We start from the raw sequence: 27,835 nt of genomic DNA on the forward strand, positions 1-27,835 counted from the left end.
CCACCACTCTCCTAGTTTCCTTCTTTCTTTATAGGATCCTCCTTCTCAGCCTCCATTGCTGGTTTCTCCTCCTCTCCATAGCCTCTAACCACACCCCCCCCACCCCCTCTAATTTTTAGAGTGCTTCTAGAGTTTAATCTTTGTGTCTCTTTTGTTTTTTATTTATACCTATTCCCTAGAATGTGCTTGAAATATTATTTAAAGTCTCATGACTTTAAATATTTTATATATATATATATATATATATATATATATATATATATATATATATATATATCATGAATTTACTATATTTCACCAGTTCTGAAGCCTACAGTTGTTTTTTTACAGATCTTAGCATTTCTGAATTGGGATGCATTTGAACAAGCTGTGACATGTGATAACTTAATTAGCAGTCTTTTTTTAATTATGGGGTCACATAAAATACTGGTTTGTGTATGTTATAATTGATGGTATTTTAGGATCTGTGAAACATAATATCTACAGCCCACACCTTCTTCCAGAATTCTTTTGTATATTCACCTGCCTGCTCAACATTCAACATTCCAACCTCTCAGACTATCAGGAATTTCGAACTTAATCAGTTGAAAAGTGAGTTCCAAGCCTCCACCCTGCCCCCATTCCAGTTAGTGGCAATTCTGGTCTTCCATTTCCTCAGTCTAAAGACCTTAGTGATATCATCTTCAACTTATCTTTCCTTCATACGGTATATCTGCTCCATCAGCATATCCTGTAAAATCCATTCAGAATCTACCTACTTATCACTTTCCCTTCTACCACCCTTCTCTCTCTTCATGGACTATAGAATAGCCTCCTATTGTCTGTCTGGTTTGAGCATAGGCGCCAGAGTGATTCTGTTACCCCTCTGTTCAAAATTCTTCAGGACCTTCGTCAATCAATAAAAGCCAAAATCTTTTCCATGACGTACCAGGCCTCCCAAGATCTGGTCTTCCTTTACCTTTCTCTTCCTCTCTCCTCTTTTCCATCCAACTTACTTCTCTCTGGTTTCAGCTCCACATACAGGCCAGGTGTACTCTCACAGCGGCTTTGGATTGCCTCTTTCCCTAGAATATTTTTCTCCTAGTATATCAACCTTTCTTTCATGTCTTTGGTTAAATGTAACCTTCTCAAGGACGCCTTCTCAGGCTACCCTGTCTGAAACTTTACACATACCTGTACCGGTCTCACTCCCCTCCTTTACTTATTCAATTCATTATTATCAAAATACTTTGTATTTTGGTTATTCATCTCATCTATTGTCTGGCTCCTCTCCTTGAATACAACAGGGATTTTTGTTTTGGTTGCTCCTGCTTCCCCAGCAATGAGAACACTCCCGGGAATTAGAAGTTAAAAAAAAAATACTTTTTTGTGTGACTATTCTCTTTACCTTCTCTGTATCTTCATCCTTTTGTTGTTGTTAAAATTCCCTGTCTACTTCAAAGCCTATTTTAGATGCCATCACCTAAATCTTTCAGAATGTCTCCCAACAGAAGTCATATCTGCATCTGTGTTCTCATTTTGTATTTCTTTCAAAGAATATTTCATATTAAACCCTGTGGTTAATTTTTCCTTTATAAAATCTCAATGCTGGCCCTGGACAAATAACTTACTAAATGAAGAGAATGTATAGTAGAGTTGCTTTATATATTAGCTCTTCTGTGAAACTTTAAAAATATTCTGTTTACCAATACTTCATTTATACAAAATTTCAAAATAGTCATTACAAATTAGTTGCCTGCAGGCAATCCACAGTTAAGCTTTGTTTGGTACACACAGTGTTGGCCTGAAAATATTGTAAATTTTTTAGATACCAACACATAAAAACTGGGTAACTTTACATAAAAAAATCTCAAATTTCACCTTTCCCTGGGAAACTGTGTGGTGTATCTGGCAGGGCCAGCCTTGCATTTTCACATAACAACCATCAGCTAAGGTTTAATAGTAACCATGGCCTTAGATGTGAAACATACTCTACATTTCAACACAGTTCCTGTCTTTATCTGTTGTTATTTCCAAAATTAAGCATCTATTGACAGTTGCCATTTATTGTCTGGCCTACTTAATTCCCTTATATTACCTTCCTTGTCCCTATAGCTATTTTAGTTTACAGCTCCAGATTTAGAAGAATATATCTGTTTCTTTAAAATGATGTTTAGGAGAACAAGCTGTTATTACCTGAAGCTTAAGTTGATTTCATTGAAGAGCTGACACATCTCCTTTATTAATTTAATACTGAGCAAAACATGGGATAACATTGTTTTAAAAAATTATTTTTATTTGTTGTGTAGATGCTCCTCCTCCTACTTGGGAACAGCTAGAAAATGGACTGGTTGCTGTGCGTACAGTGGTACATGGGCTGGTTGATTACATCCAGAACCACAGTAAGAAAGGAGCAGATCAACAGCAGGTAAGAGAGACAGCCAGCGAGGTAACATGAGCATTTTAAAGCTCTGACTATAGAAACGATACAGTAAGCTAGTGTGGTTAGCAGCCAGTTTCCTGGATTAGCCTAGTAATTTTATGTGACCACATTGAATGAAATAATGTACTGGACTCACTGTTTACATTGGATATAGCAGCATTTGATTCTGTGCTAAAGTTTATTCAATTTAAATTAAATTATCTCTTTGGTTACTATTACATCTCTGTTGGACCACAGGTATCACTTTTTAGTGCTAATGCTACATCTCTCCAGTACTGTTCACACATTTGTACATGCTTTTTCTATGTTAGTATTTTAACATTTTTCATTCATAATACCCGTTATGCCATTGGGCCAAATTTTCCTCAAATATTTTAAAATGAAATTTATGGCACTAAAATATAATAGATCATGTGGCTAGAGTTTTTCATTTTATTCCACCAAATTTTATTTTGTTCATAAGTTTTATGTTAGGTTCGCTAGATCTTTTATTTTTCAATAGTAAACTTGAGAAATTAAAACTTTGTTTTTAATTCATCTGGCTCAGGTAAATATTAACAATAATGATTTACTATTCTTATCGTCTTTGGGAGATAAGAAATATTAAAACTGTCCCAAGTAGAATAATATGGATATACTTATCCTAATCAATTTAAGAACAGATCAGAACTTTGTTTTGATTCAGAAATAAAAGAAATTAAAACCTATTTTAACTCCCTATTCCATTAGACATGAAGAATGTCACAAAAATAGTAAGAATAACCTTGAAATTCTGCCAGTTGGTGATAAAATACATTAAATATCATTTCACTTAGTAATGTGTTTGATATTAACTCCCAAATTCGTTGTCCTGCCTTATCACTGAGTTGTAAATAATGTTTCCTTTGTACCTTTGGAACTATGTTAAGTCTTTGATATAATCCAGTGATGGCGAACCTATGACACGTGTGTCAGAGGTGACACGCGAACTCACTTTTTTGGTTGATTTTTTCTTTGTTAAATGGCATTTAAATATATAAAATAAATATCAAAAATATAAGTCTTAGTTTTACTGTGGTTGCAAATATCAAAAAATTTCTATATGTGACACGGCACCAGAGTTAAGTTAGGGTTTTTCAAAATGCTGACATGCCGAGCTCAAAAGGTTCGCCATTACTGAATAGTCTATATGTTAAGAATTGGTTACAGAATATTTTTCAGTTATAGGGCCTATTGTAGATTTTGTGGTATGTTATAAAGAAACATAATTTTAAGTATACTATCCTACACATTGTTCAAAAGAAATATTAGAACACAGTTTAAACATTTGAAAGTCCTAAACTCCAATGGTTTACGACTTTTATTACAAAACCTAGAAAGAAGATCATAGAGCCCCCTTGAGGTTTAATCAAGAATTTATGAGTTCGCCGAAACCGGTTTGGCTCAGTGGATAGAGCGTCGGCCTGCGGACTGAAAGGTCCCAGGTTCGATTCCGGTCGAGGGCATGTACCTGGGTTGCGGGCATATCCCCAGTGGGAGATATGCAGGAGGCAGCTGATCGATGTTTCTCTCTCATCGATGTTTCTAACTCTCTATCTCTCTCCCTTCCTCTCTGTAAAAAAATCAATAAAATATATTTAAAAAAAAAAAAAGAATTTATGAGTTGGTGCATGTTTGAGAACATATCAGAAAATTTGGATGCATTCTTTTTAATTAATTTATTTTGGGGGGGATGCTGAGACTTCAGACAGAATGACTTCCTAGCACTTTTGCTCTCGGTAGTCTAGCTAAGCGTGTGCAACAATCTGAATTTGTTTATCTAGATTACCAAGATCCTAAAATGGCAGTGAAAATTTTCCATTTGTTTCTAATGTCTAATGTTTCAATTTTGGTCTTAGCCTCCACAGCATAGCAAATATAAAACATACATGTGTCGAGATATGAAGCAGAGAGGAGGATGCCCTCGTGGGGCCAGCTGTACATTTGCACACTCCCAGGAGGAACTGGAAAAGTAAGTGAGAAAGGCATTAAACTCAGCCTTCTAGTAGATAAGGTTGAATTATTAAGTAGAATAACTTTCTGCCATTGAGAAATACAAGGAGAGTAGGTGCATTCTCTTTAATGAACAGGAAATGTTTAGAAAGTAATGCAGAATTTTAAAAAAGAAAACTGAATCAGTTTTTTCAGCTTTCATTATATTGTGCCTAAAAATAGGAAACTATTTTATGGTTAGCCAAACCTAGAAGTGAGTCATTGTAACTATCAAAAAAAATGAAAGTTCTGAGAATTTTCATCAGTTTTAACTGACTTTAACTAATTGAATAGTGCATTACCAATGGAAAAATTGGCCCTTTGCTCTATTAAAGGAGTTATTTTATTTCCAGGTTCAATTTCACAGGTTTAATTTAAATTTAAAGGACCAGATATTTCCAATGATATTAAATTTTCCAGCACATAATAGAAAGAAAAACCTTTTAATCTTTTTTTATAAAACCAGTAATACTAACTTTGATAAACACAGCACAATTAGACTACAAATTTATCTTGTATATTAATATTTCTTAAATTTCAAATATTAAAATTAGAATTCAATAATACATTAAAATAGATGCCATGGCTAACGACAAAGGTAGCACAATATTAGTTACTAAGGTTAGAGAAGAAATACCTTGTGGTCATATCCAAAGATTCCAAAAGGCATTTGAATAAAACCCAGTGTCCATAATAGATCAAAATTCCTTATCAATACAATAATAACACATATAAAAGCCAGCATGATAGTATCATACTTAATTAGTATAATTAATTATAACTAATTAGATGCAGTCTCATTTAAATTAAGAGTAAAGCAAAATTTTCTACTAGCAAAACTTTTATTTAATGTCCTGGAAGTAGTAACAAATGTATGTAGGAGTAAAATAGGCCTAAAATGATTACATGGAGCAATTCAAGAAAACTACTGGAAGCTAAAGAAATGAGTTTAGTAAGGTGGCAAATCAGAAAAAAAAAATTTTTTTAAAATATATTTTATTGATTTTTTATAGAGAATAAGGGAGAGGGATAGAGTTAGAAACATCAATGAGAGAGATCGATCAGCTGCCTCCTGCACGCCCCCCACTGGGGATGTGCCCACAACCAAGGCACATGCCCTTGACCGGAATCGAACCCGGGACCTCTCAGTCCGCAGGCCGATGCTCTATCCACTGAGCCAAACCGGTTCGGCCAGAAAAATTTTTAAATGACTTGCTGTCATATAAATCAGTAAAGTGAAATTAATGATTCCTTTTGCATTAACAACAACAAAAAGACAAATACCAAGTAATAAAGTAATAAGAAATATTCAGTATCTATATTAATTGAATTAGTAGACTAGCTAGGAACATAAAGGAAGAAATGATAAATGAAGAATACTATATTTTTAGGTAAGACTGGGCATTATAAAGGTTTTGTTGTATTTTAAACAGTAACATGCAAATAGCCATGAAAATTCTGAAAAAAGGAACTAAACTAGTAACTATTCGCCAGTATTATGAGCTAAAATGAATATAAATGCTATGGTGTAAGCATAGAAATAGATAGATCAATGAACTATAATATAAAATCTAGAAGGAGTTCCAGATACATGGGCATACGTGCCAAAGGAGGCATTTTATATCAGTAATAAAAAAGATGATGAAATAACTGCTATCCATTTGGAAAAATAGTTGCAGCTCATTCTTATCTTTATACCAAAATGAATTATAAATGTATCCGAGATTTAAATATTTAAGAAGGAAACCATAGAGTATTTAGAGATTTTTGTTGTTGTTACATAATTTTATAGTAGGAAAGGATTTTTGAAACATGACAACCCAGCACCCATAAAGAAGAAGATTTATAAATTTGATTATATAAAAATTAAAAACTAAGATATGTCCTAAACACCACAATTGAAAGAAAAAAGATTAGTGGGGAAATGATATACAAGGGCTGATAATCCCTAATCTAGAATGAGCTCCTATAAATGTGTGAGAACGAAGAACCAGTGGAAAGATGGAATATGAAGATAAATGAGCAAAGTGGAAGAATACTCATTGCCAATAAACTTGTAAAACTCTGTTCAACTTCACTAATTGCTAAAGAATGCAAATATAAACAAAACTTGGAATTTTTGAACTATCAGTTAACAAAGACTGATACTACCCAGTGTTTGATGACATACTGAAAAAAGACATTATCAGTAGGCGTGATAATAGTTTTGGAGCATTAAAACAGTTTCTAATGTGCATACACGAGACTTAGCAAGTCTGCTTCCAGTTACTCACACAAGGGTGCAAATACATGTATATAATTATTCATTACTACATTGTTTTAACAGCAAAAAAAAGTTAGGAATAACTTAAAATGTACTGACTTAAAGGAATAGTCAGGATTGTGAAGTAGAGAAAAAAATTACTAAGCAGTCATATATGACCCTATTTCTGTAAACAGTAATCTTATGAACATACGAATATTAAGACAGGATATGGAGGAAAAATCTGTATGATTATATACCAAACTGTTATAAGTGGTTACCCCTGATGGGTAGATTTTTTTCCCCCTAGAAATTTGTCAGATATGGGAAACATTTGAAAAAATAGCATTACTGTGTTGGGGGCTTGTGTTTGCAGTTTTTTTTAAATGCACTAGATAGTTGTGAATAGATTTGCTTTCATTGTTGATGAACAGGGATACTGGAGTTTGATGACTTAATTTTTATCCTGTGGTTAGATTTAGAATCTATAAGCCTTTTATACTACAGTGTCTGTTTTAAATTTAGGCATTATTCTACATGATTTCCATTAACCCCATTTTGAAATAATTTCAGTTTTACATAGGCACACTTATAATCAGCATCAGATCTGATACAAATTACAATTCTTGATTATTTAAATATTTTAATGGAATAAATAGTAAATTTTTCTCAGTGCACACTGGCCTTTTGTTTTATTCTTCATTTATAATATAGGTTCACTGTATCCCAAGGCATTTGAGGAGCACCTAAGATAAAATTTTTCAGAACACTATCCTTTAAGGCTTTTTCTACCCTCTCCTTCAAAAGTTTTAGAAGTAGAAATTTCAATGAAAATAACATAGTTATATTAATAAAAATATTAATTAGCATAATTTTCTTAAAATTATTTTTATTGATTTCAGAGAGGAAGGGAGAGGGAGAGAAAGATAGAAACATCAGTGATGAGAGAGAATCATTGATTGACTGCCTCCTCCACACCCCCCTACTGGGGATCAAGCCCGAAACCTGGGCATGTGCCCTGACTAGGAATCAAGCCATGACCTCCTAGTTCATAGGTTGACACTCAACCACTGACTCACACTAGCTGGGCTTAATTAGCATGATTTGTAATGTTACAAATATTATGAGGAATTTTATATTTAATCAGTATGTCTTGCTTGAGATTTTATATAGGCCTATAATTTTATTTCTTTGTATTGTCTTTATCTGGTTTTGGAATTAGGATAATATTGGCCTCATAAAATGAGCTTGGATATAGCCACACAAGCACATTCTCAAATTTATAGCTAAAGCCAATGTTTGAAGAGAATTTCTAGAAAACAATGTGCTTGGAATCTTTTAACTTTTGTATCTGTTTCTTAAATGCATTTGTGTTCTTGGTTTTGCTTTTGTAATTTTGGATTTGGTGTGTGCCTTTGCTCTTTACATAGATTTCGTAAAATGAACAAACGCCTGGGTCCCAGAAGACCCCTGAGTGCCTCTATGGGTCAGCTTAATGAGGTGGGCCTGCCTTCAGCAGCTATCCTTCCTGACGAAGGTGCGGTTGATCTGCCGAGCAGAAAACCCCCTTCTCTGCCCAATGGGATTGTGTCAGCAGGGAACACAGTAACTCAGCTGATTCCACGAGGAACAGACCCCAACTACGATTCTACTCTGAAACCAGGAAAGATGGATCATCTGAGCAACAGTGCCCCTGGATCCCCTCCTGACCTGTACGTCATTTTCCTAACTTTTATTTTAAAATTTCTTCTTTATAAATACAAAGTAGAGGAAAGGAAGAATAATCAGTTTTTTAGACTAAATTTTTGGCCATCTTGTTTTTTATATTTCTATTTCTTCTGTTACTTGATTTTTAAGAAAGCATAGGTGAAATAAGATCACATTTTATACATTTTATAGAAAGTATAACTATCAGAAGAAAATAGTTTCCCAAATTGTGGCAGTTTTTTTTACATTTAATAATTTATGTACATTTCGAGACCTTAAACTTGACTTGCAGAATTTTATTCCCATAGGCTAGAATCTGTCCCCAAGAGTATTCCACATCCTGTACCTCCAAGGGTGCCATCAGACCTGCCTCCCATGCCTGTCACTAAACCAATGCAGATGGTACCGCGGGGTTCGCAGTTATATCCCGCCCAGCAGGCAGACGTGTATTATCAGGATCCTCGAGGAGCCGCGCCACCATTTGAACCAGCACCTTATCAGCAGGGTAATGATCTTTCCTTTATTGCGCTCACTTTTCTTAGGATTTGTGGGAACGATTCCAGGTAAGAATGATTATATTTGCAGTAGCCTCCTTAAGATAAGTGTATTTCTTAATACTTTGGGAAAAACAGATTTTATCAGTTAAATAGTATAAAATAAGTGAAGTAACAAAGCTATGAAAGAAAATTGCCTTAACTACTAAAAGCAGTTGTATGTTAAATATGTTCATATACAGGGGTTGGAAAAAGTAGGTTTACAGTTGTTATACAAATAAATAATACAATGATTAATAAATAATAATATAAGAAAGTGTTTTATATACTCACAACTGTATACCTACTTTTGCCCACCCCTATATTTATGGAAATGACTAGTCACCCAAGTAAACAATGGAAATTTGCTAAGGCAGTATATATTATCCTGACCAAAATTTTCTTCAAACATGAAAAAAGAATTTATTATTACAGTGTGTATAAATTAAATACAGTATATTTTTCTTAATTTCAGTTATCTATTTTTCTGGGTCCTGTAGTGTATATGAAAAAAGCAGCATACATGCACTAGCCAGTTTGGCTCAGTGGATAGAGCGTTGGCCTGTGGACTGAAGGGTTCCAGTTTCGATTCCCGTCAAGGGCACATGCCTGGGTTGCGGGCTGGGTCCCTGCTAGGGGGCGTGCAGGAAGCAGCCATCAATGATTCTCTCTCTTTGTTGATGTTTCTATCTCACTCTCCCTCTCCCTTCCTTTCTGAAATCAGTAAAAATACAAAAAATTAAAAAATAGAAAACTGTGCCCGGCTGGTGTAGCCCAGTGGTTGAGCGACAACCCGTGAACCAGGAAGTCATCGGTTCAATTTCAGGTTTCAGACTCGATCCCACGAACGTTTATGTTTCCCAGTAAATATAATAGTTATGTTTACACTATACTATAGTCTATTAATGTGTGCAATAGCATTATGTCTAAAAATATGCATACCTTAATTTAAAAATACTTTATTGGTAAAATGCTGCCCCTGTCATCTGGGCCTGTTGGAAAAATGGCACCGATAGACTTGCTCCTCTCAGGGTTGCCATAAACCTCCTATTTGTAAATAGTATAGTGCTATTATTTTTTTAACAGCTTATTCTGTGTGTGTGTGTGTGTGTGTGTGTGTGTGTTTTTAATTTAAATTTTTTAATAGTGCTGTTATTTTTTTAAAATCTTTTTTTAAAAAATATATTCTATTGATTCCTTACAGAGAGGAAGGAAGAGGGACAGAGAGCTAGAAACATCAATGAGAGAGAAACACCAATCAGCTGCCTCCTGCACACCCCCCACTGGGGATGTGCCCACAACCAAGGCACATGCCCCCGACCAGAATCAAACCCGGGACCCTTCAGTCTGCAGGCTGACGCTCTATCCACTGAGCCAAACCAGTCAGGGCTAGTGCTGTTATTTTTAAACAGGGATAGATTAAAGGTGTTTTCCATTGCCTTTTCCCAAGGCTGTCTCCATTGTGAATCAGAATTGACTTCTCTGCTTTTGAAAGGATAGCTTTAAATTGGTACAGCATTATTAATATACTAGGGGCCCGGTGCACGAAATTCGTGCACTGGGTGTGTGTGGGGGGGGGGGGGCAGTGTCCCTCAGCCCAGCCTGCCCCCTCTCACATATTGGGAGCCCTCAGGCATTGACCCCCATCACCCTCCAATCGCAGGATCAGCCCCTTGCCCAGGCCTGACGCCTCTGACAGAGGTGTCAGGCCTGGGCAGGGGACCCTCATTTCCCCCCATCACTGGTTCTGCCCCCAGCCCAGGCCTGATGCCTCTGGCCCAGGCATCAGGCCTGGGCAGGGGACCCTCAAACCCCTCCGATTGCTGGCTCTGCCCCTTGCCCAGGCCTGATGCCTCGGCCAGAGGCGTAGACACCCATCACCCTCCGATCGCCTGATCGGCCCCTTGCCCAGGCCTGACGCCTCCGTCAGAGGTGTCAGGCTTGGACAGGGGACCCCCATCTCCCCCTGATCACTGGCTCTGACCCCCGCCCAGGCCTGAGGCCTCTGGCCCAGGAATCATGCCTGGGCAGGGGACCCCCACCTCCCTCTGATCGCTTGCTCCACCCCCCGCCCAAGCCTGACGCCTCTGACCCAGGCTTCAGGCCTGGGCAAGGGGACCGTCATATCCCCCCAATCCCCGGCTCCGCCCCCCGCCCAGGCCTGATGCCTCGGCCAGAGGAGTTGACCCTCATCACCCTCCGATCACCAATCACCGGATCGGCCCCTTGACCGGGCCTGAGGCCTCCGGCAGAGGTGTCAGGCCTGGGCAGGGGACCCCCAGCTCCCCGCGGTTGCAGGCTCTGCCCCTGCCCCTGCCCCTGCAGGATGCCTCTGGCCTAGGCATCCGGCCCGGGCAGCGGGGACCCGCAGCTGCAGCGGCCCCGCGATCGTGGGCTTCGCTTTAGGCCCAGGCAAGGGACCCCTAGCTCCCGGGACTGCCAGCTTCGACCGTGCCCAGCTCCCATCGCTGGCTCCACCCCTACTTCCTGCTATCACTGGCCAGGGCGGAAAAGGCACCTGATTCTCCGATCATGGCTGGGGGGCAGGGCAAAGGTGGCCCCAGGGCCGCCTTTGCCCTTCCCCCCAGCTCTTAGCTCCCCCCTGGGTTTCCGATCACTGTCAGTGCAGGGGGCTTCTTCCTGCTTTCCCTTTCGCCTCCCTGCATTGTGCCTACATATGCAAATTAGCCACCATCTTGTTGGCAGTTAACTGCCAATCTTAGTTGGCAGTTAATTTGCATATAGCCCTGATTAGCCAATGAAAAGGGTATCATCGTACGCCAATTACCATTTTTCTCTTTTATTATATAGGATATGAAAATATGATAAAAATTGTTTTGTATCTTTCTTTTGACCATCCATTGTCGGAAAAACCCAACTACTTTTGTTGCAGTGACCTTAAATACAGTGTACCAGTTAGGGTTCAATAGTTAGCAGAAAGAGGTTCAGTGCATGAAGTTAGGTGTTTATAAAATAAATGGAAAGTTCTGGAAAAGCAGGTTTAAGCTAGGCCTGCAGGAATAAGTCCCAGAACTAGCTGCTGAAAGAACCTGTTTCAGTGAAGAAGCAATAAAAATTGGAAACTTATATCCTTAACTGCTAGCTCCAGAGTCACATCACTTGAGGCAAAAGTCTGGAAATTGGGAAGCTGCTAGGTTTGCACCAGATCTCCTTCCAGGTAACACAGTGGCACATTCAGAACTCATGCAAATGAGTGATTTGTGCAACCTGAGCTTCAGGGAAATGTAGTTTTTTGCTTTCCAATGTTTGCATTGTGTTAAGGCACATCTGAAAGACAGTCAAACAATTAAGAGAGCCAATCTATTGTAGATTCTAAATTAGTTTTTTTCAGGTCAATTTAATTGTCACTTTTAAGGACAATTTTTACATGTTATTTTTCATAAAGTTAACCTGAGTACATAGCAGAGGGAAAATATCTAAAGAAATGAGTTGTTAATTATTTAGTGTTGAAATATTTTAATGGACAAAGACTTAGATAGAAAATTAGTTTAGCTCATTGTTGCTCTGGTTGCTTTTCTGTAATGTACAGGTGTGTACTACACTGCGCCACCGTGTGTGTCCCGCTTTGTCCGACCGCCACCATCTGCTCCTGAGCCTGGTCCTCCCTACTTGGATCATTACCCACCCTACCTCCAAGATCGTGTTGTAAACTCTCAATATGGCACACAGCCACAACAGTACCCACCTATGTACCCACCACACTATGATGGCCGTCGAGTATACCCTGCTCAATCTTATCCAAGAGAGGAGATTTTCCGAGAAAGTCCTATACCCATTGAGATTCCACCTGCAGCAGTACCATCCTATATACCAGAATCCAGAGAAAGATACCAACAGGTGGAGGGTTACTATCCAGTGGCTCCTCATCCAACTCAGATCAGACCTTCGTACATCAGAGTATGCTGTGTTTTTTTCTTATTACATAGATTTAATTTACTTATTTTAAAAGTGGTTCTCAACCTTCCTAATGCCGCGACCCTTTAATACAGTTCCTCATGTTGTAGTGACCCCCAACCATAAAATTATTTTCATTGCTACTTTATAACTGTAATTTTGCTACTGTTATGAATCATAATGTAAATATCCAATATGCAGGATGTATTTTCATTGTTCACAACCCACAGGTTGAGAACCGCTGGTGGAACATCTGTTTTAAAAAATAAAATTAAGCATGCCCTTATTTTTTATCTTGTCATAATTTGGGTAGGTTTTTGTTTTAAATTAAACGATTAAAGGGGAAAAAATTCCCACCATACTCTCACTAATAACCCTTCTTAGTTTCTGAACTTTAGATGGTTTTATTAGCAGTTCTAGATCTATTTGGAAATTGTGGCCTCTGACCAAAAAGAGAAACTTAAATTTAGCTCTTTGGGAAATCCTGAGAATTTGGGTGGGGCGGGGGATTTGTTTTGCTTTGTTTTAAATGTTGGTATTTCCAAATGTTAAATAAGCTTATTTAAAATAATGTGCTAAATAAGTTAATGTTTTCTGAAGTTCTTTTCAATTTTTGCATTTTCAGGAGCCTCCTTATAGCCGGCTTCCTCCTCCTCCCCAGCCCCACCCTAGTCTAGATGAGCTACATCGAAGACGAAAGGAAATAATGGCCCAACTAGAGGAAAGGAAGGTTATCTCTCCACCTCCTTTTGCACCTTCACCAACATTGCCACCTACCTTCCATCAAGAGGAAGTAAGCACATCATTTTTAGTCTCGGTTATCCATTTTTCCTTTATCAGTCGTTTGACATGTCCTGCCTAAGTAGTCTTTGCGTATTATTCTCAATGTTATGAAAACATTTTCCCATGTTTTCTTTTAAAAGATTTACCTTTTTATTTCCCATTTAGATCTACAGTCTGTCTAGAATTGATTTTGGTATCAGTGTTTTAAGAGTCAAGATCCGTTTTTCCCCCAGAGGATATCTTATTGACCCAGCACCATTTAATAAAAAGACCATTCTTTTCCCAGGGTCCTGTAGTCACCTTTATCATGGTCAGGAGACTAGATATGTTTCTGGACTCATATTCTGTTTAATTGATATATTTCTATGTACTTAGACCAACACCACATTATCTCAGTGTAGTTTTATAATACGTCTTATTAATTGGTGATGTTTGTTTGTCAGTTTTGTTCTTCAAGGTTACCTTTGCTGTTCTTGGTCCTTGGACTTGCCAGGCACCTTTTGGAATCAGCATATTGTTGTCCACAAAAATATCTGCTGCGATTTTTATTATGATTACATTGACTCTCTGGATCTGCACTGTCCAATATGTAACCACTAGTCACATGTGACTACTGAGTGCAAAAAATGTGGCTAGTCCAAATTCACATGTGCTATAAGCATAAAAGGTACACTGATCTGAAGATTTAGTACCCCCAAGAGCAAGATATTCATTAATATATATCTATTAATTACATGTTAAAATGATAATACATTGTTTTTAACAATTTTTTATTTTTTTAATGTGGCTGTTAGAAATTTTTAAATTACATGTGTGAGTCTCATATTTTCATTAGACAGTATTACTTTAGATCCATTTGGGGAGAAGTGACATCTTTTCACTATTGAGTCTCCAAGACCATGGTCTTGCCTCCACTAACTTGGGTCTTCTTTAATTTCTCTCAGTAATATAATTTTCAGTCATATAATTTTCAGTCTTACACATCTTTCATTAAACTTCTAGCTAATTGATTTTTAAGCTATTTTAAATGGAATCCTTTTGAAATTTTATTTTCTCTTTATTATTAATGTAGAGAAAAAATATTTTTGTGTATTGGCCCTCATATTCAGCAGCCTTGCTAAATTTCCTTATTAATTTTCATATTTGTTGGTGGATTTTTATGGATTTTCTTGCACACAGTCATATCCTCAGTGAATAATGACCATTTTTCTTTTCAATCTTTATGTCTTGTTTTTTTCTTGTCTTGTGATAGCTAGTCCTCCAGAATGGTTTTGAATAAAAGGAATGATAGTATGTATTCTTGACTTATTTGCAATCGTTCAGTGAATGGAGCTTTTAATAATTCATCATTATATTTACTTTTTTGTAGATTTTACCAAATTAATGAAATTCCCCTCTCCTTAGTTTATACTATTTGTATAAATGAGATATGCCAACTATTTATTTAAATAACTGCCCTAGCTGGTTTGGCTCAGTGAATAGAGTGCCGGCGTGTGGACTGAAGGGCCCTGGGTTCGATTCTGGTCAAGGGCACATGCCTGGTTGTGGTCTCAATCCCCAGTACAGGAGGCAGCTGATCAATGATTCTCTCTCATCATTGATGTTCTACCTCTCCCTTCCTATCTGAAATCAATAAAAATATATTAAATAAATAATGAGGAAAGTAGCAGGATGCTAAAGATGATTCAAAGAATAGGAGAGACAGGCTAGTATAGTAATGAATGTTAAAGAGAAAAAAAATGCTTAAATAAGGTTGCTAGAATAAACTGATTAAAAGTGCTACAAGGCAGTAGGTCATACTTTGGGGGGTTATCTTCTTTGTATTTTTACAGGACACTGTTAATAGTCACCTTGAATGAATATTATTATCTTTTTAATGTCTACAGGGCCTGTAGTGGTGTTCATTTTTCCACTTCTGACATCGCTTAATAATTTTTTCAGTCATGCTAGGGACTTATCAGTTTCATCTTTTCAAAAAACCAGCCTTTGCTTTGTTGATATGTATTCTGGTTTGTTGGTTATACATACTGCCTGAGCTTATAGTATGTATATATGGTGGGGGTTTTTTATGTCAAACAGATTTTCTCAGCAGTGTTGCAGTTGATGCTATGTAAGAAAAATGTCTCACATCCTTTATGTGTAGAATTATTATTATAAACAACATTGCTATCTGACAGATAATAACTGAAAAGTGAAGTACATAAGATCACGTGTAATAAATAAACAGTAACCTTTGGGTCTGTGAAAGTCATAACATCTATTAATGTAATTTTACTTGTAAAGTATAAACATTACATGATGGAAAACTGTGTATTAGAGACATCCTAGAACCTTGTTATGCCCTACAGTGTTGTTGTTTTTTTAAGAATTATGGAAAGCAATATGACACTGTGAAAAGTGAGCTAATTTTGGAATCAAACATCTTTGAGGTTTAGCTCTGTCACCCAGTGTGATCTTTTGTAAGTTCCCTAGCCTCCCTGGACCCTGAGGCTCAGGTTTCTCTATTTGTAAATCAAGTATAATGAAGCCTACTCATAGTGATGCAGTGAAGATTAAATGAGACATAAGTCATGTGGCACATAGCAGGCATTCAGTGAATAATAACTAGTTACTAACATGCAAAGCTATATACAGTTGACCCTTGAAAAACATGGGGGTTAGGAGTGCCAACCCTGTGAAGTGAAAACTTTTGACTCCCTCAAAACTTTTCTACCGTGTAGTTGTCCCTCAATGAAGGATTGGTTCTAGCACATGCCCCCATATCAATAGCCACAGATGCTCAAGGCCCTTGTATAAACTGGTATAGAACTATGCATACATTTGACCCTCTGCATCTCTGGATACAAAACCTGGGGATACAGGGCCAACCATATGTTTATTGAAAAATAACCGTGTGCGGTGGTTCTCAACCTTCTGGCCCTTTAAATACAGTTTCTCATATTGTGACCCAACCATAAAATTATTTTTGTTGCTACTTCATAACTGTAATGTTGCTACTGTTATGAATTGTAATGTAAATATCTGATATGCAGGATGGTCTTAGGCGACCCCTGTGAAAGGGTTGTTCGACCGCCAAAGGGGTCTCGACCCACAGGTTGAGAACCGCTGGTGTATAGTGAACCTATGCAGTTTATTTATTTATGTTTTTTATTCTTTTTTTTTTTTTTAATAAATCTTTATTGTTAAGATTATTACAGTTGTTCCCCTTTTTTCCCCCCATAGCTCCCCTCCACCCAGTTCCCACCCTCGGCCCTTAACCCCCCCCCCCCCCCCACTGTCCTCGTCCATAGGTGTACGCTTTTTGTTGCCAGGTCAAAGGTCACACACATGGAAAATATAGCTATTTCCATCCGCGACTTGTCCCTGTGTTCGGAAAGGTCTCTCACGACTTGTTCACACTCTACTCAGAAAGGGTACGGAGACATGTAACGGCTTTTTAAAATAATGTGTCCTGCCGAAACCGGTTTGGCTCAGTGGATAGAGCGTCAGCCTGCGGACTGAAGGGTCCCAGGTTCGATTCCGGTCAAGGGCATGTACCTGGGTTGCGGGCACATCCCCAGTGGGGGATGTGCGGGAGGCGGCTGATCGATGTTTCTCTCTCATCGATGTTTCTAACTCTCTCTCCCTTCCTCTCTGTAAAAAATCAATAAAATATATTTTTAAAAAATAAAATAATGTGTCCTCTTATGTTTAAAATGAGGATTTCGTTACCAAAAGTGAGGAGAAAGCAACACTACAGCTGCTCTCGCCCCTCTCGCCCTTCGGGTGATAGTTGTGCTTGGGGCTGCGCGCTGGTTCGCGGGCCGTCGACGAAGCCGTCTGGGCCGCTTGCGTGGTTCCGCCGGCTTCCCAGGGGCTGTCTCAGCCTCACAGGGGCCGTCACAGCCTCGCAGGGGGCGCCGCATCCCACGTTGGGGTTGGAGGTGCGAGTCAGAAGCTCCTCTCGCTGTCTCCTGCTGGAAGTTTCTGAGAGCCGTCTGCAGGTGCTGGACATCATACTTTAACTGGTCAACACGAAGTTTGGCATTCTGTCTTTTGTTGGGAGGCTCCTTGCTGGACAAAATCTCTAGGCGTTCTAGCTGGCTGAATATCTGGTGTGCTTGCTTGGGTTTCGTTTTCTACTAAGTGCACAGACTGCTTGTCTGCAGTCTCCCGGTGTCCCATGTGAGACTGGATCTGGTGGACCTGCTTGTGCGTTTGTTGGTACAGTGGTTCCATGTCAACGGCCCAGCCGGATCCGGCTCCGGCTTCCTCTGAACCTGAGTCTGCTTCTTGAATGTGTCCCTTATGGGTACGAGGAGTTGAAATCTGCAGTTTGTTGGGTTAAGCTGCAAAAGCGCAGGTGGTTCCTTTTGTGCCACTGGCACAGCTTGGGAGGGGATATAAATTGAGTAGGGCAGGGTCTCAGGGAATCACCAGGGTGGAGCAAGCAGCAATGGCGTCTCTGCGACTCCTCACCTCTCAGCGACTTCGCGTCCCCGAGGGCCGGAGCAGCTCCATGAGAGAGCCACCCCCGCTTTCCAACCTGCTGCAAGGCCGTCCCGCCTCTCCCCGTAGGGGTCTGGGACCTCAGAATCCCGCCCCAAACAAGCTCAGTGGATTCGAGAGTTTGTAACCCCTTCCGATTGAATAAAACCGCGCATCCAGTGGCAGCCCGCCAGGTGCACAACTCCGTACCTCTGTTCTTGGCGCCTCTGCATATCCTACTCAGTCTCAATGCGCTTCTTTCTTTCCTTCCAGTTGTAGAACTTCCACTGGGCCAGCTTTCCCATGGTTCTGAATGATAGCTGTTTGTCTTATAGTTGGTAGTTTCAATGTTGTTGTGGGAGGCAGCACACACAGGTCTATACCTTACGCCGCCATCTTGGTTCTGAACCTATGCAGTTTAAAACTGTGTTGTTCATGGGTCAACTGTATTTAAATTTCAGTTCTGATTATAAATAACATACATAGAGTTGTGTTAACTTTATACATTGTAAAATTACATAACAAAAATTTCTCCAAAATTCCCATTTTTTATATCGTCAGTTTATTAGATATTTCAACTTTTCTATGGGTGAACTAATAAGTATCATTTAGTAATATATCTTAAGGTTTTGTGTGTGTTTTGTATTTTTTGTTTTCATTTAATCAATTACACTGCATGTCTTCTGTCAGTATATCACCTTTTCTCATTCTTTTTAACAGATGCATAATACATTATGGTCAGGGGAAAAAGCCCTCGTTAGGAGGGCATGTCTCTAAAAAGCTAGTTGTTCTACACAAAGTTTGTAAGTGGAAGAGAAATGATAACAGAGACAGAATTTTAAAAATAGAGGTAGGACAGTGGCTCAGTGGTTAAGCGTTGACTATGAACCAGGAGATCATGGTTCGATTTCCAGTCGGGGCACATCCCCCAGTTGTAGACTTGATCACCAGTGTGTGGGGCATGCAAGAGGCAGCCAATCAATGATTCTCTCTCTTCATTGATGTTTCTATATCTCCCTCTCCCTTCCTCTCTGAAATTAATAAAAATAGATTTTTAAAAATAGAGGGTAGGACAAACAAAAAAGGTGTTAACCATAGAAGTAGGAGTTGTGGTTGAAACTGAGTGATACTTGGAAACAGCAGACCCTGTGCCACACAGTAGACCAATACTGATAATTCACAAAACAAGATTGTTTTAGATGGAGGTAGGCATAGAGACAGTTATGTGTACCAGTGGCCCCTAGGGATCGGTATATATATCTGAAGTGAAAGCAGTATTGAAGTTGTAGTTCTAGCACTGCCCTAGACTGATGGAGCCTTGGTTAGATCATGCGGACTTGAACATATGAGAGAGATAGTGTGCATCAAAGCACTTGGAATACTGCAAAACATTACACATGTCCGAATGTTGTGAATTTAGTAAAAATACATTAGACCTAGAATAGCTATTCTGTCATTATATAATTTCAGATTTCATCTTGAGCAAACAAAATATGCATCTTATCCTTTTCTTTTTAATTGATTAAGATATTACATATGTGTCCTTATCCCCACGTTACCCCCTACCCCCCCCCCCCCCCGCTCATGCCCTCACCCCCCCGTTGTCCATGACCATTGGTTAGGCCTATATGCTTGCATATAAGTCCTTTGGTTGATCTTCCCCCCTTACCCCCACCCTCCGCTACCTTCCCTCCAAGGCCCGACAGTCCAATCAATGCCTCTCCGTCTCTGGATCAGTCCTTGTTCATCAGTTTATGTGGTTCATTATATTCCACAAATGAGTGAGATCATGTGGTATTTATCCGCTCTCCAGTTCCATCCATGCTGTGGCAAATGGTAAGAGTTCCTTTTTCTTCTTCCTCTTCTTAAAGAATACCTTTCAGCATTTCGTATAATGCTGGTTTGGTGGTGATGAACTCCTTTAGCTTTTTCTTATCTGTGAAGCTCTTTATCTGACCTTCTATTCTGAATGATAGCTTTGTTGGATAAAGTAATCTTGGTTGTAGGTTCTTGCTATTCATCACTTTGAATATTTCTTGCCACTCTCTTCTGGCCTGCATGGTTTCTGTTGAGAAATCAGCTGACAGTCGTATGGGTACTCCCTTGTAGGTAACTGACCGTCTTTCTCTTGCTGCTTTTAAGATTCTCTCTTTGTCTTTTGCTCTTGGCATTTTAATTATGATGTGTCTTGGTGTGGTCCTCTTTGGGTTCCTTTTGTTTGGGGTTCTCTGCGCTTCCTGGACTTGGAAGTCTATTTCTTTGACCAGGTAGGGAAAGTTTTCTGTCATTATTTCTTCAAATAGGTTTTCAATATCTTGCCCTCTCTCTTCTTCTGGTACCCCTATAATTCTGATGTTGGTACGCTTGAAATTGTCCCAGAGGCTCCTTACACTATCTTCATATTTTTGGAATCTTTTTTCTTTTTCGGTTGGGTATTTTTTGTTTCTTCGTATTTCAAATCTTTGACTTGATACTTGGGATCCTCTTGTCTGCTGTTGGATCTCTGTATATTATTCTTTATTTCAGTCAGTGTATGCTTAATTTCTAGTTGGTCTTTTTTCATATCCTCCAGGGTCTCACTAAATTTATCGGCGGTTTCCATAAAATTCTTGAAAAACCTTATAAACGTGGCCTTGAACTCTATATCCAGTCGTTTGCTTTCCTCCATTTCTGTCATTTGTGACCTGTTTCTTTGTCTCTGCATTTTTTATGCTTCCCTGTGTTGGTAGAGTGGTTTTGTGTGCTAGGTGTCCTGTAGGGCCCAGTGGCTCAGCCTTCTCAGTTACCTGAGGTGGACACTCTTGGTGCACCCCCTTGTGGGCTTTGTGCACAGTCCTGTTGTAGTTATGCCTTGATTGTTGTAGGATCACTGGGAGGAATTGACCTCCAGGCCAATTGGCTGTGAGAATCAGCTCTGTCTGAAGTGGGAGAACTTCTGTGCTGAAGACACCCTTCTGGGGCAAGACTTGCTTCAGTGGGGCTTTGGTGCTCACTGAGTCTGCCCCCTGACTGTGTCCCTTATGGATCTGAGGAGTTGTAATCTGGATGGTCCCCCTCTGACCACTGGGTACACTGGCTCTTGGATCTAAGGAGGTGCTAATTTAGCCTCTGCCTGAGGTTACCCAGCAGGAGCTACGAAGAGAACTGCAGATTCCCCTTCCTTTTTTGGAGTTTGGAGGTGCCCTGATGCGGCCCAGCTGTGAAGCAATGCAAGCTGCTATGGGGTCTTGGGCCTTCTCTTGGAAGTTCTGGGTCTGTCTGGCCCAGCTGCAGTTTGTTAGGTAATTTTCAGGTTGCAAAGGGCCAGGGCATTCATATGCAAAAGCCTCTGCCGCAGCCTGGGTGGGGCGGGGTCTCAGGGAATCAAAGGGTGGAGCAAGCAGCTATGGCGGATTCTCAGCCCTGCCCTAAGGGGCCCCACGTCTCAGTGTCCGGATAATTGCTGCAAGCACCTCTAAGGGAAAGCCGCCCTCGAGTTCCGAGTTCTGCCTGCTGCCAGACAGTCCAGTTTCTCCCCGTATGAGTCCTGGGTCCCCAGAGACTTCCGGGAACCGGAGTTCAGAGCAGTCGGGAGCTTGTGACTCCCTTCCGATTCAAAAAGACAGCCCCGTCCTCAGGTTCCAGCCCCTTTCCACGAGCGCGCTCACGAACCTCTGCACCTCTGCACTTTACTTCCGCAGCTCCTCTGGCTCTCAGTGTGTTTTTCTTTCCTTCTAGTTGTAGAATTTCCACTCAGCCAGCCTTTCTGTAGTTCTGGATGATGTCCATTTTGTCTTTTCGTTGTATTTTTGAAGATGTTGTGGGAGGCAGCAATTTCCTGGTGTTTACCTATGCCGCCATCTTAGTTTCTCCATTTTATTTCTTCTTCGCATCTTATCCTTTTCACTCCATTGACTCAACCTCAGGACAAGAAATTTTTCAAGATATGAAATATTACTGTTAAGAGATTTCAGTAAAAAAGTTATTACCATATAGAACATAACTATATAGAACATTCAAAATAGTTTTAATACTCTTTTTTACCTGGAATGTTATTGAAAGAAACATTGAGGGGGCGGTTTAGCAAAACTTGTGGGCTTGGTACATATTTGCTTACATATTGATATGATCTAATGAGGAAGAGGATGATCAAACCTCAAAACTCCAGCTTGATTCCTTGAAAGACACTGAGATACTTCCTTTCTGACTTCTGCTAACAAAATGTAAAGGCTAAACATCATTCTTCACTTGTTGTATATGTTTTATATTCTATAAAAATCTGTTGTGACAAATCAAATAACCACCATTACCTTGTTTCAGCATGATGTTCTAAGAAATTCCTGCTTTTTCTGTGTTGTTATTCATAGACCCATTTCCTATTCTTTTCTTTTTTCCCCCTTTCTTTAGTTATTGGATGAAGAATTGAAGGTAGCTGGGAAATATAAAGGAAATGATTATAGCCAATACTCTCCCTGGTCATGTGACACCATCGGCTCCTACATTGGAACCAAAGATGCAAAACCCAAAGATGCTGTGGCAGCAGGGAGTGTGGAAATGATGGTATGTGTAATAACTAAGCCATAATTAATGTAAGCCAAGATAACCAAGTAAATTATCCCCCGTTATAGTACAGATACATAATTGAGCTTTGCTTAAGAGTTTCAGGCTATATTATATACTATGCAATTGAATTATATTTAAACTATACTTTTTTGTTTGTTTTTTGGGGAGTAAGTAAAAATATTTTAATACTTACCTAGACAAAGAAGAACATTTGTTATATTTCTGTACATCTAGCAGTTAACCCAACAACAGTTTAGAAACAAAATTAAATTATTTTGCATAATTAATCAAGATCCTGGATTTCTTGTCCAAGAAATTATAACTCTTCTACAACTTTGAAGTTTAAACAACAAAGTGGAATCTAGTGAACAATAGTAGTATTTGAGTCAGATTTGGAGCTGTGGTATACTGAAATGTTACACTTACGCTATTTTTTTCTTAACAAAAAAATAATGTAACACCAGTGTACCCAAGCTTAATATTATCAGTATTTTATCCTAATTACTTCTTTATTAAAAAAATAAATAAAACTTCACAAAAGTAGTTAAATCCTCCTGCATATACTTGCCTAATCTCGTTTCCCCTCCCTCCTTCCCTGGAGGTAACCTCTATCCTGAATTATCATTGTATAGATAATTTTATACTTCTTAAACCATTTTGTTTTGCATGTCTATAGACCTTATATATTATATACTTCAATTTGCATTTTCACTCAGCAGTGTTTTTGAGATGTATCCAAATTTATACCTGTAGTTCAAGTTCATTCATTTTAACTGCTTTTATCCTATACCATTGGATAACTGAAATCCAACAATAAATATATATATATGAATTATTTCTTTTTCTGTTGATGTTTAGGCTATTTTTTATCTTTTACTATTATGTACACTACTACAGTGAACATTTCTGTGTATGTCTTCTTGTGCACATGTGTGGAAATTATGCTTAGAGAATGGTATTGCTGGGTTAAAGGTATGCCTTGACTATTCTTTAACATTTGCCCTTATTAACTGTAACAAAGGTTTCCTAGGTTATTATATTGGCTTTCGTAGACAAATATTTGTCCAGCTGGTTAAAAGAAGACCAATTAATTGTCTTAATAGAAAAGGGAGACTTAGATGCTAATACTGCTATAAATGAGTAAAGTGATACCTATAGTATAAATATAATTAGATGCCAGAGGGAGGCAGGAAGGGAGGGAAGGAGATAGATAGAAAGGGATGTAGAGGAAGAAGAAGCAAAATATAAACCTTTTGTTTTTCTATGGTGTGATCGGGGACATGTTTTTAGGCCATAGAAAACTGTCTAAGAATAAGAATGAGATGAGGAGGCAGAGATAACAGAAACCCTTGCTTTGTATCTGGCTTTCAGAAAGGGTTATTATAGTAAAGTAACAAATATTAGCAAAAAAACCCTCATTTTCTTAGATCAGTAAATAAAAAAGTTTGCCAACCTAACCTAGATGTAATTGAAAATCTCTTAAATGGTGAAAGAAGTCTAGCTGTTTCTCAGACATTGAATGTCCACATAAATTACCTAAAGTTCTGTTAAAGTGCAGGTTCAAGTTGAGAAAGACTGGGGTGGGACCTGAGAGTCTGCATTTCTAATATTTTCCAATTGCTGCTGCTGCTGCTCCCACACTATATGCTTTCAGTAGCAATGGTCTACAATTAGATTTCCATTTCTATTTATTTCAATACTTATTTCTTTCTGACTGGAATCCCTTTAAAGATCCTGTGTTGGCACTTACATTTTTAAACAGTGTTTTTCTAACTACTGAGTTCTGAAATTAGCTGATTGGGTCATGATGGGTCTTTAAAGAAATGAATTAGAATAACAATATATAACTAAAGATGTTAACCATTTCTCATGCATTGCAAATGATATACCATGTTTTTTGTTACTATTTTACTCTGCTGTTTTACTTTTTGGTTATATCAAACTTGTGCATTAAATATAATCATATTCTGTTTAAAAAAAAAAAGAATTACAATATAAATACCAGAGTACATTTCATATAGTAAGGGTAAATATTTGTCATGAAATTACATTTGAATGTATATATGAGCTGACTCATGATATCTATATACAGTGGGGCCTTGACTTACGAGTGTCCCGACTAACGAGTTTTTCAAGATACGAGCCGTCTCTCGGCCAATTTTTTGCTTTGAGTTGCGAGCTAAAATTTGGGTTACTAGCCAGCTTCAGATACCCCACCGCTAGTTGGCGCAGTGAACGTCACAGTGAACATCTCACTCGTTCACTGTTGATTTGACATATGAGTAATTTGAGTTACGAGCTCCGTCACAGAACGAATTAAACTCGTAAGTCAAGGCCCCACTGTATATAAAAGCCTAAGCGACTGTTCTGCTGTGCAACCAGTAGGTATGATGCACAATGACCACCAGGGGGCAGATGCTCTGACCAGTAGCTATGATGCACACTAACCACTAGGGCAGTGATGGCGAACTTATGACATGCGTGTCAGAGGTGACACGCGAACTCATTTTTTTGGTTGATTTTTCTTTGTTAAATGGCATTTAAATATATAAAATAAATATCAAAAATATAAATCTTTGTTTTACTATGGTTGCAAATATCAAAAAATTTCTATATGTGACACGGCACCAGAGTTAAGTGAGGGTTTTTCAAAATGCTGACACGCCGAGCTCAAAAGTTTCGCCATCACTGCACTAGGGGGCAGACGCTCAACGCAGAAGCTGCCGAGCTGCAGTGACTTGGCAGTTGCAGTTCTCAGGTGATGGACCTGGAACCAGAGGAGGGAGCCTGATTCCAGGGTGCGTCACCCAAGAACTGCCCTCTCACAATCCGGGACCCCTCGGGGGATGTCAAGAGCTGGTTTTGGCTCAGTCCCACAGGCTGAGGGACCCTACCAGTGCACGAATCCATGCACCGGGCCTCTAGTAAAATATAATATTGTGGAATGATCAAAGGTTTAAAAAGTGATGTTTTATATGACAACCAACCAAAGGCAACTAATGATTTTAATCTTAGCAGTAAGGATATTGTACTCTTTTTCAACCTAATTACAGTTAGAGGAAATTATATTAGAGACCTAAGTGTGGGGTGGATTTCTCATTTTACTTATCAGAATGTGGAGAGTAAAGGAATGAGAGACCAGCGGTTGGATCATCAGAGAAGAGCAACAGACACCAGTGATGATGACCTCATCCCATTTGGAGACCGACCAACAGTATCTCGATTTGGTGCCATCTCTCGAACTTCCAAAACAATATATCAGGGTGCTGGCCCAATGCAGGCTATGGCACCTCAGGGAGCTCCCACAAAATCTATTAATATTTCAGGTAAGAACTTCCGGGGTAATCTCATCTAGAGGGTTCACAGACATGACCCCCCAGCACCCTCCCTACTACTCTCTTACTGTCAGTGCTTCCCATAATCTTCCAAGACAGTCTGTCTTCAGACTTTTCTTTGGAATTATCCCTGTAGAAAGGTAATTATCACCCAGGCAATTCTAGGGGTATAAACTAAAATTGAATGTTTTATATGAAGATTGCCTAGTTTTTTAATAGCTTCATTACTCTTTATTAAAATAATGCATTCTCATTTTTTTTTTAATTGAAGCAAAAGAAAAAAATTACCAAGACTGATGTTTCATTGGGGGAAAAACAGACATCAGTGCCCTGTTACTGTACTGGGAGACATCTTTCCAGATAGCTGTGTACATACCATGCCTGTGCCTTTTAGACCATGAACAGTGGTCAGCAAACTCATTAGTCAACAGAGCCAAATATCAACAGTACAACGATTGAAATTTCTTTTGAGAGCCAAATTTTTTAAACTTAAACTATATAGGTAGGTACATTGTTATTAACTTAATTAGGGTACTCCTAAGGCTTAGGAAGAGCCACACTTAAGGGGCCAAAGAGCTGCATGTAGCTCGTGAGCCGCAGTTTGCCGACCACGGCCCCAGGAGAATCAAATCTGTGGATTGTGTTGCTCTACAGTGAGTTACTCTTCTCTTACAGATTACAGTCCATATGGAACCCATGGTGGCTGGGGAGGTTCTCCCTACTCACCTCATCAAAACATACCTTCTCAGGGACACTTCAGTGAAAGGTATGAGTCATTCTTTTTACTTTTACAAACCTTTAAAATTATTCAACTTCTCTTATTTTGTTTTTCTAGTTAGTATTTTTTAAAAGCAAACATTGTAATTTGTTCCATGCTTTCTTTCCCACCAAAGGGAGAGAATATCCATGTCAGAAGTGGCCAGTCATGGCAAACCCCTTCCATCTGCTGACAGGGAACAGCTACGACTAGAATTGCAGCAGCTAAACCATCAAATTAGCCAACAGACCCAGCTACGTGGACTAGAGGTACCAGCCTATAGATATTTTTTTACTCTAGTTTTTGAAGAGTGCTCAAAGATTTTAGGAGGATCTTTATTTTATTACTTGAGGATAGAAGACAGGTTATCTGAATTTTCACAATAGATATTTATCAACATGTGCTTTTACTTAAAATTGGTTTTTAATTTCTTATATTTCTTTAACTTTTTAAAATTTGTCTTATATTCTTTAAGTCCCAGCATTTATTTATACATATTTTAAAAATAGCTTAGATCTTTGACTTTTAAAAATAGTCTCTGTATAATAATAGCACCTTCATAAATATAGTTCTTTTAGTTTATAAGTTATCACATGTTATTTGATTCATACAATGTCCCTGACAGGTATGTTAGCAAGATGTTATTATTACCCTTTTTTAGTTGAAGTTTTTTAGTTTTACAGAGATTGAAACATGAGCCCAGGTCTTCAAACTCCAAATTCAGTGTTGCTGCTGATTTATGGTTTTATCTTAGTTGAAATTTCTAGACCCATTTTCTGTCCCAAAAGAATATCACCATCATTTGGAAGCTTATCACATATTTAACTCAACTGTGGTTAAAGGTCCTTCCTTGCCATTAATGAGATTTCATTGAAATTAAAGGATTTACTTCAGAAAAATGTAAATAAAAAGGGGGAGGAATGTACATTTAATGCTGACTTCTTTAAGAGCTACTTATACCTAAGATCAAATTACTATTCACTAAGTTTAAATCCTCTATGTTTTTATTTTCACATAGTACTCAAAGAAAGAGACAGTATCTTACAGTTGCACCATTTTTATTGCAAATACCTGAGTGATAAGCTGCTTTTGGCTGTGGTCTGAAATCGGGCCTGGCCTTTC

General features: G+C 38.7%; 1 protein-coding gene across 8 annotated transcripts in view; it reads left to right on the forward strand.

Annotated features, from left to right (window-relative positions):
- Positions 1-27,835, forward strand: part of RC3H1 (ring finger and CCCH-type domains 1) — a 72,266-nt gene that overhangs the window by 32,619 nt on the left and 11,812 nt on the right. For 7 of the 8 annotated variants that reach the window (XM_059674694.1, XM_059674697.1, XM_059674698.1 and 4 more), the window contains 10 exons: positions 2,289-2,407; positions 4,300-4,412; positions 8,105-8,386; positions 8,690-8,886; positions 12,465-12,832; positions 13,455-13,622; positions 22,466-22,618; positions 25,734-25,947; positions 26,632-26,722; positions 26,850-26,982. In XM_059674694.1, coding sequence (XP_059530677.1) covers positions 2,289-2,407; positions 4,300-4,412; positions 8,105-8,386; positions 8,690-8,886; positions 12,465-12,832; positions 13,455-13,622; positions 22,466-22,618; positions 25,734-25,947; positions 26,632-26,722; positions 26,850-26,982 — 1,838 coding nt within the window. Of the gene's footprint in view, positions 1-2,288; positions 2,408-4,299; positions 4,413-8,104; positions 8,387-8,689; positions 8,887-12,464; positions 12,833-13,454; positions 13,623-22,465; positions 22,619-25,733; positions 25,948-26,227; positions 26,459-26,631; positions 26,723-26,849; positions 26,983-27,835 lie in introns of those variants that run through there. The other variant, XR_009449894.1, reaches the window with a different exon arrangement.

Source organism: Myotis daubentonii, chromosome 18 (assembly GCF_963259705.1).
Source record: "Myotis daubentonii chromosome 18, mMyoDau2.1, whole genome shotgun sequence".
NCBI lineage: Eukaryota > Metazoa > Chordata > Mammalia > Chiroptera > Vespertilionidae > Myotis > Myotis daubentonii.